Raw genomic sequence first — 12,096 nt, 5'->3', positions numbered from 1 at the left:
TTCTGTGTCCATTTTATTTCATAGTTGAAATGTTTTGCCGTGTGTGTGTGTGTGTGTGTGTGTGTGTGTGTGTGTTTACACTTCAGTTCTTAAAAGTCCAGCTTCAGGGAGGAATGCCCTCATTGTTTCCTCCATCTGATACTCGTTTCTTGCAGTAACCCATCATTTCTGGGTTACTGCTGTCCAGCAGCAAGTGCTGAGAGGCCGCTGTCTTCCTGGGAGGTGGCCAGGTCATCTGAAATTGACCTTCTGGCTGTGTTCTCTTAGGCCCTTCAAGACGAGGCTGAGAGCAGTGAAGGGAGCTGGAAGAAACTCCGGCAGGTGGTTGCCAAACTCAAAGACTCCTGCCCTTCAATTGCCGAGATAATCGAGGAGAAATGCCAGGATACTCACTCAAGGTACACTTTAAGATACAATTTAAAGGACAGACCGCACATCTTGCTCTTACTGACATGTGACAGATGAGGTGACATTGGCCTATAGAGTCTTCTTAGTCCTCTGTTCATATTCTGGCCTCCACTCTGGAGGATCTAATTCATGTAAGGTTCAATGTCATGAGAGCTACCACATGCCTCAGACAGTGTTTGGGACAATCAGTCTAGAAAAGTCCTATTTGCAGCCCCACCATAGCCACTTGCAGAGAGCAAACTAAATCCCAGGTGCCATTTCAGGAACACTGAAATCAGAGGCAAAAACACCCTAGGCAGTGGGCCAGGTGGGCAATCTACAGGGAGCATTGAGCACCACTGTATTTCCATATTGTAAGGTGGAAAAAAGCATGCTAGAATATCCATTGTGGGGTGGGAAGGAGCCCCTTATGAACTGCTTGTGGCAGCTATGAAAGCTGGTCTAAGGAATGTGGCTCTAGTTAATTGTGAGGCTTTAATTTGGACAATTGGGAAACAAAAGCCGGCCTCAGGCAAACGTGCTCCAGACAGAGATGAAGAGGTTAAGCTGCCCTGAGTATCCCCAGCTCTTACTCCGTGCAACTCAGCCTCTCCAGTAAGTCATCTTTGAACAAGTACTGAACACAGGACACCCAACTATATTCAGTGCAGTGGTGTCCTCAGGTTCTAATCCAGTCCTTATTGGAAGAGGGGGAGGAGAAAGGAGGAGAAGAGCATATAGAAATGTACCTGACTCCACATACAGTATCAGGGTACCCTCCAAACATAAGGAGATACATTTGCCGTTAGGGGGATTCAGGTCACCACTACACAGGACAAGTTCCATAGACTCTGCAGACCATTTTGTACAACCATTTAAAATTAAGGATTTTTTTTAATTAATAGCATGGGAAAATACGTATTTTTCAAAAAGTCAAATGGAGACTGGCGGAGTGGCTCAACTGATAGAGTTCCTGTCTAGCAAGCATGAGCTCTGAGTTCAAACCCCAGTACCACCAAGAAAAAAAAAATTCACTTGTTGGCCTTGGTAGCATAGTGGTGAACACGGCTGCCTTCCAAAGAGTCAAGTGGAGAAAAAAAGGCAAGATACAGTCTGTATATGGAATAAAAGAACTCCTTTCATTTTTACTTTCATGTAGAGAATATTTTGGTTTTGTAATTGCACAACAAACTTATTTCACATGAAAACAATTTAAGATCTATTTAAAGCCTCTATGAACAGGTTGCTTCTCCATGGGTGGAGTTTCACCAGCTACATGGTGCTTTCTCTGCCTTTGCCTAAGAGACATTCATATAACAAAATAGATAATTCTTGCCAATCAGAAATTTTGTTATTTTTGTTGAGTATTATACAGTCAAGTGAGAAGCCTAATTTGAATTTCTGTTTATATAATGTTGACACCATTGATTGAGAAAAGCAATCCCCCTGCTGTTAACATTCTGGCAGAGTGTGCACATTGTACTTAGGCCACAAGGGAAAGGGTGGATTGAGGACCCTGCTGTTCACATCTCACCGACAGGTGGACTCAGGTGAACCGAGACCTTGCAGACCAGTTGCAGAAGGCCGGGAGTCAGCTACAGCTCTGGGAGGCTTATCACAGCGCCCACGCAGAAGCTACAGCCAGACTGGCACTGCAGGAGGCAAAGTTTGAACAGCTCGCAAACATCAACATGTCTGGGAATAACGTGGCAGAGGTCCTGCCACTGGCCCTACGGGATGTAAAGGTGGGTGTAAAGCCCTTTGGGCAAACCGAACCCAAGTCAGCCCAACAGACGGGCCAGTGGGGGACAGCCATGACCTTGGGACAAGACAGACCACAGGGACAGAGAAGTCAGGATAGTGACCTGTGCAGGCTGTATAGGACATGGGTGGGATGCTATGTGTGGGGTTGGGAGGACCAGGTAGCAGCTGGGTCAAGGGGTCCTGACATCATCTCTTTCTGAGTGTACTCTTTCACACTGTTTTACTGTGCTTCCTTAAAACTCAAAAGTGAAAGCCTCATCTAATGTCTGAAATGAAGCAAAAGTGTCTCCTCTGAGTGTGATAATCTAAGAACAATAGCTGCTGAATCTCTTGCTGTTGAATCTCCTGCTTTATAAATAACCACGGACTTGGTGCCATGTTAATATGACTTTTCTATGGGCATAATGATTTTTAGACTACACTTAAGAATACTACGGTTTCCTCTGTGGGGTCTTTCCTGTTACTGGTAAGGACTACCCAAAAAATGAATGCTTTTCACTTTAAGCTCAGTGGCAAGATGCATTTTGTATCTTTGGATGCTACAGGTTGTTTAAAAGAATAACCAATTCACCTAAGAGGTAGGTATCCAACTGCTGTGATCTACATTTCTGATCAACGTCTCCCTGCTCTATTGTTTCAGACAAAACAAAATAAGAACCTGGAAATTTCACAGATGGTATTTCCAAGAGTATTCCTAAAACCAGCTTAACAAATGGGATCCTACAGTTTCTGGAAATGAATCTATTTACGTCAGGAAGTCTGAGGCAGGGGATGGGGGTAGAATGGTCTTTGAAGTGCTAGATCAACCAGGTGGGTCAACCCACCCAGTTGGTCTCTAGCATCTATAAACTAGACACCTTATCTCTCTTGGCCACTGGTCAGTTTTAACTCTGAACTGACAAGTTTCAAAGCAGCACTAGTAATACAAATCATTTGAGGAAAACTTAGCCCAAGTTTAAAATAAATAATAACAAAAATTTAGGTGTCCTAGTTCCAGGCAGAAATTCTTCTAGATATTGATGGAGAGTCTCAGGGAATTGTGGTGTGAAAGGAGGAATTAAGGTCTTGTGGTTCCTGTTTGTTTTCTAGGAGCTGCAGGATGATGTGCAGAAGACAAAGGAAGCCTTTCTTTCTGATTCCACCCTCCTGGATCGGCTCCCTCAACCCACAGAGTCCTGCACTCCTGGGCTCCTCTCAGGGCAACGGCATGCCCTCCAGAGAGTTGCCTATTTGGAAAAGATGCTGCTGGTGAAAGCAAACGAGTTTGAGGTTCATCTTACTTCTCCATTTAAGTTGTGTTCTTGGATATTTGCATACTATGCTCACACAGCCCCCTGTATCTTATGAAGTAATAGTTCTTTATGGACCTACCTTAGGGGAACTGCAGAATGAAGCCTCCTGAACATATGGGAAGTGGGCAGGCAGAGCTTAAGACACCATTTGTTTCTTGTTGACCATATTAAGTTTAACAAGTGGAATATTCACACGCTGTTCAGATCCCACAGGTTGGATTTTCCAGCAGGATAATTAAGTCCTAAGTAGTTGTTTGAAGCATGGCCATTTGTATTCTTTACTCACTGTTTGAAAAGCTTGTAGTATGCGAGCTAATAGAAGGCCATGAAGCTCTAATATGGTGTCTGAGTATCAGCTGGAAGAAGAAAATTTAGCTAGCAAGACTGAGGGATACTGTCTAGCTCTTCCCTGGATGGTTCCCCCAGCAGGTCAGCCATTCATCTGGGAAGGCTCAAAGGCAGAGCAAAAATCCAGTCTTCACTTCAACAGTCATCTGTGACTTTTTGAGATAATAACCACCTGCTGAGGGTTGAAAATAACTTGAACTTTTATCAGCCCCTAAGGTTGTGCTTAATTTTGTTACATATGCTCATGAAATTTGTTTCTAATGACCATGCTTCTCTTTCTAGATTGTTCTTTCACAGTTTAAGGATTTTGGGGACCGGCTGGAATCTTTAAAAGGTCTTATTACACACGAGGAAGAGACTTTGGATAAACTTTATCATCAAGAAAAAGAAGAAAATCCTGACTCATTCATGGTATTGGCAATTTTTGCCTTTCCTAAGGGCTTAGATCATGTAAGATTAAGAAATAAGCTAGTTACTCTTGCATTATAGAATCTGTTTGCAGCCTAATTAACTTGAGCGTAGTCATTTGCTTCCTTTCTTCCCAGCCCTAAGGTCTAGAAAAGTAGAACAGCAGAGGGATCTATTTTAGCAATATGTCATAGTTACTTCGTAGATTTTTCAGAGGTCTTTATGAATTAACCTCAGTGAACCAGAATAATCTAGGAATTGGCTACTGTGATTAATTGAATTTTTTCTGGTTAGGGGAAGACCAAATATAAAATATTCCATTAAAATTGGCAATCTTTCCTTTTTCATTACCTTAGTAAGTTTTGTGTAGTTAACATAAATGAAACAATTAAGGAATCCTGGATCTTGGTCAATATTCATAACCTAGATCAGGAGTCCCCAAGTTATGGCAGACAATCCCAATCTGAGTCCACCTTCTAATTTTGTAAATAAGGTTTTATTCGAACCATGCCCTTTCATTTACACATGGTCTCTGTTCGTTTTCCTGCTGCAAGGCAGAGTTGAATAGTTGCTGCAGAGACCATCTGACCTCCAAAAGCCTGAAACGTTTATCACCTGGCCCTTTACAGAAAATGTTTGCTAACCCTGACCTAGAACATTACAGCACAGTTCTAGAGATAATTTGGATATCATGAAAGATGTTTGTTTAACATAGAGCTGACCTAGAGACTGTCCCTGGAATATCTTTTTTAAAATAAAGTTTTGATAAGTCTGTTTGTTCTGATTTCATATTCTGTCATATTCATATGGGTAGAATTCTGTGTGTGTGTGTGTGTGTGTGTGTGTGACTGAGGATTGAACTCAGGGCCTCAGGCTTGCAAACACTGTATTAGTTGAGTCATGCCCCCAGCCTGGAATCCTTTCTTAAAATAGGATTTAAGAACCATGCTTTGCTGGAGTTCTATTAAGGATCAAATTTACATTTGATCTGCTGGCCATGCCATGTGACCAGTTGCAGGTGAGCCACCAAGTCCAGGCTAAAATGACCATTTTTTTATCTTACTCAAAGAAAATATTTACTGTCCCTTCCTACTTTCTGGGCTGTTTTGGACTGACCACGTGTGTAGCCTAGTACCCCAGAACAGGCACCGAGAGCGCTGAGAGGGCTGAACCCAGACCCTATTCTAACCCTAACTATCTATTTGACTGTGTGCAAGTCATTTGCCTATGCAGGCTCTCCCCATTTTCCCTCATCTTTGATAGAAGGAGGCATTTCCTCCTGTAAGTATCTATTAACTCCAAAAATCTGGACTTCATTGTTTTTTTTCATAGACTCATGTGCTGGCCCTGACAGCCCAGGCACCTGACATTGACCGTTTGAATGAAGAGAGCCTCAAGCTGCCCCTCAGTGACATGGCGGTAAAGACCTTACAGAATGTGAACCGGCAGTGGATCCGGGCGACGGCCACAGCGCTGGACCGCTGCAGGTGGGAGCATCCCTCCTCTGGCGTGGTCTCTGTTAAGGTAACATGAATGGCTTGGGCTCAGGAATGTCAGAATGGTGTGGTTCTGCTTTGTTTTTGAACCTTTTAGTGAGCTTCAGGGAAGTGGATTGAATGAGAAGTTTCTTCATTGCTGTGAAAAGTGGGTCCAACTTTTGGAGAAGGTAGAAGCGCTGCTCAAAGGGGATATTGACAACAACCTCCCAGCTCTCCTGGAGCAGCAGAAAACATTTGAGGTAAACCTGTGCCCTCTGCTGTCGTTGATCTTCGCGGGGACGGGGAAACACCAGGACTGAGTCCCCATCCATGTCCCCCCCACACACACCCATCTCCTTTTTTTTTCTCTTTGGTAGTATTGCAGTTTGAACCCAGGGCTTTGCACTTGTTAGGCAGATGCTCTACCACTTGACCCAGGCCTCCAGATCTTTTTGCTCTCTTATTTTGGAGGTAGGGTCTCGCTTTTTGCCCAGGCCAGCCCAGACCATGAGCTACCTATTTTAAACTTTCCACAGTTGCTGGGATGACAGGCATGCACCACTATACCCAGCTTTTTTTCCTTTAAGGTGGTGTCTTTTTTTTTTTTTTTTTTTTTTTTGCCTAGGCTGACCTGGAACCATGATCTCCTGATTTTAGCCTCCCAAGTAGTTAGGATTACAGGTATGAGTCACTGGCATCTGGCTAGTTTTGGTTTTTTGAACAGGTTCTCACCATGTAGACTAAGCTGGCCTGGAGCTCACTAAGTAACCCAGACTGACCTCAAATTCACTATCTCCTGTCTCAGACTCCCAAGTGCTGGGATTATAGTTGTGCACCACCATACCCAGATTCCAACAGTCACTCATTTTTGGTTGGTCCTGTGGTTTGACCTCAAGGCCTCATGCTTGCTAGGCAGGTGCTATACCGCTTGAGTCTCTTAACTACAGAATGTATGTCCTTAAGCAAATTCAGATGTCAATTGACCATTTATAAAATTCTCCCACATTTCATAAATTTCAACTGTTTTATCATTCCATTTTATTAATGGCAACACTCCTAGATTTTCTGCGGTTCTTGGAAGCTTCTAGTGCAATGTTGCTTTCACAGAATGCAAACATTATACCATGCTACCAAGAACATGTTAAAGTACTTCATTTTACCTTTGCAGTTTCACTGCCTCCCCGTTGAAGCACCTGGTGTACTTCCAACTGCAGTGTCAACAATTTCAATAGGAGTTTCCTATGCTGTGCTAATGTATATTTAAAGTACTACTACTCCTGATTGTCCTGTGTTTCAGCAATGTGCGCGACTACCATGTTCACTGTAACGTTTTAATGTAATGGATTTAAGTCTACATAGTTACATTTAGATCATCCAGTGAAGCTGGGCACAGTGGCTCCCACCTGTAATGCCAGCTACTTGGGAGGCCGAAGTAGGAAAATCTCAAGTTCAAGCCAGCCTAAGCTACACAGTGAAACTGTCAAAGAGAAAAAGGATCATCCAATGAAAATGGGTCTTTAGCTTAGTTACTATTAGATCTGTTTGCTTTTAATATTGTGTTCCTAGGTGATACTGATAGGACATTGAGCATTTTAGTTGAGTTCAAATAAATTAAAAATTAATCATTTCACATATCTTCTGAGAGCTGAGATTTAAAAGGAAGTATGAGTTCCATAGTCATAAAAATGCATTTGATTAGCTGATAGTTTGTATTTTAACTCATGTACAGATGTTAGAAGCTGAAGTTTCTATACACCAGGAAATTGCTGATTCTTATGTCACCCAGTCCTTACAACTCCTGGACACAACAGAAACAGAGAAGAGGTAAGCTGCCTCAGACTTACAGAACCAATGCAGTTGGTTGGGACAGACCAATATCCTGTCAATCATCTTTTTTTTTTCTTTTGGTGGGACTTGGATTTGAATTCAGGGGTTTGCTTGCAAAGCAGGTTCTCCTGCTTGAGCCACACCTCCAGTCCATTTTGCTCTGGTTATTTTGGAGATAGGGTCTCATGAACTGTTTGCCTGGGCTGGCCTCGAACTGTGATCCTCCTGTTTCCAGCCTCCCAAGCAGCTAGGATTATAGGTGTGAGCCCATGGCACCTGGCTTCAATCATCTTTTCTTGTGTGTGCGTATTTCTGGAGTATAGTGTGGTATTTCAATCCCTGGATATAACGTGCAGTAATCATATCAAATAACTAGTCTCCCCATTTCCTTATCCTTTCTTATTTTTGTAGCCCACAGGCTCTTCTACTTCCTCATAAAACATATAGTAGGTTACTGGGAACTGTGTTACTCAGCTTTGCATTGCTGTGACAAATACCTAAAAGGAACAATTGAAATGAGTTGTAAGCAGTTCCTACTGTTGTTCCCAGAAGGAAGCTATGCCATCGTTGTAAAGGGAAGGATCTCTCTCCAGGCTTCGGGTATGGGTTGGGTCAGTGGGCAGTGCCAGCCAGGCTGAGCTGAGCCTCCACGGCCAGCCTGCTGACCATAACTGAGCTGCAATGCGTGGCAAGAATGCAGAGGTAGCCCGGTTTTAATACTTCTCTTAGTGTCCTGATTGGTATAGATTTTCTCATGCTCACCATCCATATACCGCTCTTTTAGCCTGATTAAGAAATACAAAACCCTTTTCTTCATAACTGAAGTAATAAATTCAGGCCAGTTTCAGGATAATAAGCTAGTATTTATTTGATGAACATGACAAAGCATGACTTTCCCATGATAGATAAAAGGCCTTCTTTCTCATTTGGAAGGTATTATTTATCTGGAAAGAATTAGTTTGAATAGTTGCAATAAAGCACTCTCTTTATTGTTAAAGTTACATAAAGTGCGTCCTCCAGTAATCAATAGCATTACAGTGTCTTTCCCATTGGTTCGCTTTCTACATTCGTATTTGTTAAAATAGCTCCAGTGTTAGGGGTTGGTTGTTGTGCACACTGCCAAGGTAACAGGTGCTGCACAAAGATCTTCTGCTAAACCCCTTTGGCCAGCTGCACACTGCCTCTCGTTATACGAAGTTAAAAGTGGCTCAATTTAAGGAGCTGTTTGTTTGTTTTTAAATTATGCACACAAATAGTGAATCTGAACTTCTCTGGCCTCTATTTTTTTCTAATGTTCACATCAGAAATCTCTAATTTTTCACAGACCAGAATTTGTCTGGGAATTCTCAAAGCTGACAGACCAGTGGCAGAGCGCCGCCCAGGGTGTTCGGCAGAGAAAGCAGGACATTAGTGGGCTGGTGAGGCAGTGGCAGTTCTTCACCAGTTCCGTGGAGGACTTGCTACGCTTCCTCACTGACACCAGCCACCTGCTATCTGCAGTGAAGGGCCAGGATTGCTACAGCCTCCACCAAACCAGGCGTCTGATCCACGAGCTGAAGGTAACACATGCCCGGACACGGTGTGAGAACCGAGGTGGTCCTGATTTGCAAGATGTTTGTTCACCTCAGGTTCGATGTTCTCTATGATGTCATGGACCAAGTGTTCTCTGAGCAGTGGAAGGCCCAACCTATTGCCATCACCATGCTCCACAGTCTGGTCCCTAGCCCTGGAGGGATTAGGAATTCCACCTTACCCATTCATCTAGAAAGAACAGAGCCCTCTTGGGCCATGGGAAGGGGCTTGCAGTGAAGATGGGTAGGTTGAATGGGAGAAATTTGAGACGATAGCTTCATACCACCGAACCCTTCAGGCTGAAATACAAATGGACCACAGCATGGTAATGACAGAGAGACTCCTGCTTACCCTGCAAGAGCTAAGTCAGGCAACTGAGTTTTCCATCAAAAAGTTGCTTAGTGAGTAGAGTGAGGAGTTGGAGCACGTTCCAGTGAGCTGTAGACCCACTCTTCCCTTTAGAGGTACACCTAAACAAAACGCCACCCCTGAAATCCTGGGCTGTCATTCATTTATCCAATGGTCAAGTGTTAACTGAGTATCTGCTATGTTAGTCACTGTCTTAAATGCTGGTTAAGGGCTGGGGGCATGGCTTAACTGGTAGAGTGCCTGCTTAGAGTTCAAACTCTAGTACCACCAAAAAAATAAAATAAAAAGAACTGAATGCTGATCAGTGTACATTCGAATGTCTGTCAGTTAAGCTGGAAAGACTCAGATAGCTAGAGGCCAGAACAGGTGGGGCTCCTTGGGCGTCATTCTCTGTGGTCTTTCTCCAGGGAGCCTTCCAGCAGCCAGACTTCTTAGAAGATAACGCATGGCTTCCAAGGTTCATGTTGCAAGAACAGAAGCCATATTGCCTTTTAGACCCAATCTTAGAAGTCACAGTCATGACTTCCACCGTACTCTATTAATTGAGGCCGCATGGGTTCAAGAGGAGGGGACAGAGTGGCGAGGTTCTAGAGGAGCCTGTGAGACTAGGGGTATTGCAGTGCTGTGGCATTGGAGAGTGTTATAATGGCTAAGACAAGAATCATCCAAGTGGAGACTTACTAAAAAGAAAGGGGGGGGATGTAGAGTTTACAAGATTCACCTACAATTTGAATGTTGTAAATAAAGAAAAAACTCAGGCTGGGTACCAGTGACTCATGCCTATAATTCTAGCTACTTGGAAGGCTGAGATTGGGAGGAGCTGGGTTCGAGGCCAGCCAGGGCAAAAATGTTCAAGAGATCCCATCTTAACAGAAAAAAAAGCTGGGAATGGTAGTGTACACCTGTCTATCCCAGAGATGGTAGGAAACATAAAATAGGAAGATCGCAGTCCTTTTTGTCCTGGACAAAAAGCAAGAACCTATCTCCAAAATAACCAGATCAAAAAAAGAGCTGGAGGCATAGCTCAAGTGGTAGAGTGCCTGCTTACCTAGCAAGTATGAAGCCGTGAGTTCAAACCCCAGTACGGCAAAAAAAAAAAAAGGGAAAATAGAGAAGAAAAAATTCAATGAATGATGACTCTAAGGTTTTGGCCTGAGTATCTTGGATTAACCAAGACGGTGGGGGGGCTGTCGACCAGTTAGGGAGACTAGTGGAAGCATTCCCTTACCCAAGTGACTGTCAGCAGCATGGTGTGCTGGGAGGCAAGGGCGGAGAGAGCAGTCCTGGAGTCATTTCTCATTTCCTGCTGCTCTCCAGGTGTTTCTGCTTCCCTCCTTTGGGTCTCGTTGATCTCCAGTTTTGTCAGAAACAGCCTTGTATGCAAATCAGTGCGCATTGTTACTTATTAGCTTCCTGCTAGAAGATGCCTACTTATGTCTCAACTGAGAAATTTAAGCACAAAGGAAATCATATTTAGGATAGACAAAAGCTATTAAGTTTTCCCCCCAAAAAACTGTTTAGCTATCCTTTAGTGCTTATACCAATATCCATGTTTATGTGCCCATAAGCTTATTTATATATTTTTGTATTTTACCTTTTTTACTCTCTCCTCTTTCATATTAGTTTAGTGTAATAAACAATTCTACTCTCTGAGTTTCCATGGTGATACCAACCTAAGTGATGATTTTAGATCTACTACTCCAATCATTTTCTTAATACTATTAGATCTATTTATCTTGTAGACTTTTATGCTGTGAAGTATAGTTTTCATCTTCTCTGAACTTTTGATCTTTATGCCAAGATGCATACTGATCCTTTGAGGTTAGTTATGAACACTTTACTTGGGAGTATACTGTCTGCTCAAAGTAAAACACTAGCTTTTGATGCGAGTGAGCGACTGTGTATCTAATTTATGTCTAATTTAACATTAAGAAAAGCTCTGAAAGAAGTACACACTAATACACATAATCACATTTTTATCCAATCAGAGGCTTAAACAAATCACTTGTCTTTCTTCGCAGAGTAAAGATGTCCATTTTCGGAGAAGGCGAACCACCTATGCACTAGCCTTGGAGGCTGGGGAGAAGTTGCTGACCACACCAAATCTGGACACCAAACAGTCAATTGACCAGACAACACGCCAGTTGCAAGACACCTGGAAGGACACAGAACTCCAGCTAGGAGAGGCGACTAAGCAGTTCAACAGCAGCATCGAGGTGAACTGTCATTTACTTCTCTATTGGGATATTCAAATGTACATGTGATTTTTGTTTGCTGGGTGAAAATGGGGGTGATTTTAGAAAATCCAGCATTGTGAGTTTTCCAGTGGAAGTCAAGTCCTATGGATCTATAAGTTGTGCAAGTTACTCAATAACAATGTAGCAGGGAAAAAGCTCAGTATTAAGTATAGAAATACTTGAGGTGCAATTAATTTTAGTATATGTGCTGCCGAAGTGAGCATGTATTTTCATGAAACATGTATACATGTATTTTCATGAAACTTATTCATACTCAGTGGGATTTCAGTACACAAAGCTTCCATTCTACATTGGTCCATCCTGGGGTAGAACGTGAAAATTAACATTTTTCTGCTATAATCAGAGAACACACATTTTTACATAAGAATTTCCAAGATATTTCATGACTATTTT

At 42.7% G+C, this 12,096-nt stretch overlaps 1 protein-coding gene across 11 annotated transcripts in view; it reads left to right on the top strand.

Annotated features, from left to right (window-relative positions):
* Nucleotides 1–12,096, top strand: part of Syne2 (spectrin repeat containing nuclear envelope protein 2) — a 300,742-nt gene that overhangs the window by 234,421 nt on the left and 54,225 nt on the right. For all 11 annotated transcript variants that reach the window (XM_074067818.1, XM_074067817.1, XM_074067815.1 and 8 more), the window contains 9 exons: nt 268–398; nt 1,928–2,132; nt 3,241–3,420; nt 4,074–4,202; nt 5,532–5,686; nt 5,793–5,937; nt 7,407–7,501; nt 8,829–9,063; nt 11,467–11,661. In XM_074067818.1, the coding sequence (XP_073923919.1) occupies nt 268–398; nt 1,928–2,132; nt 3,241–3,420; nt 4,074–4,202; nt 5,532–5,686; nt 5,793–5,937; nt 7,407–7,501; nt 8,829–9,063; nt 11,467–11,661 (1,470 nt within the window). The remainder of the gene's footprint in view (nt 1–267; nt 399–1,927; nt 2,133–3,240; nt 3,421–4,073; nt 4,203–5,531; nt 5,687–5,792; nt 5,938–7,406; nt 7,502–8,828; nt 9,064–11,466; nt 11,662–12,096) is intronic.

This window comes from Castor canadensis, chromosome 3 (assembly GCF_047511655.1).
Source record: "Castor canadensis chromosome 3, mCasCan1.hap1v2, whole genome shotgun sequence".
Lineage (NCBI taxonomy): Eukaryota > Metazoa > Chordata > Mammalia > Rodentia > Castoridae > Castor > Castor canadensis.
This window is presented reverse-complemented; position numbering and strand designations above follow the sequence as displayed.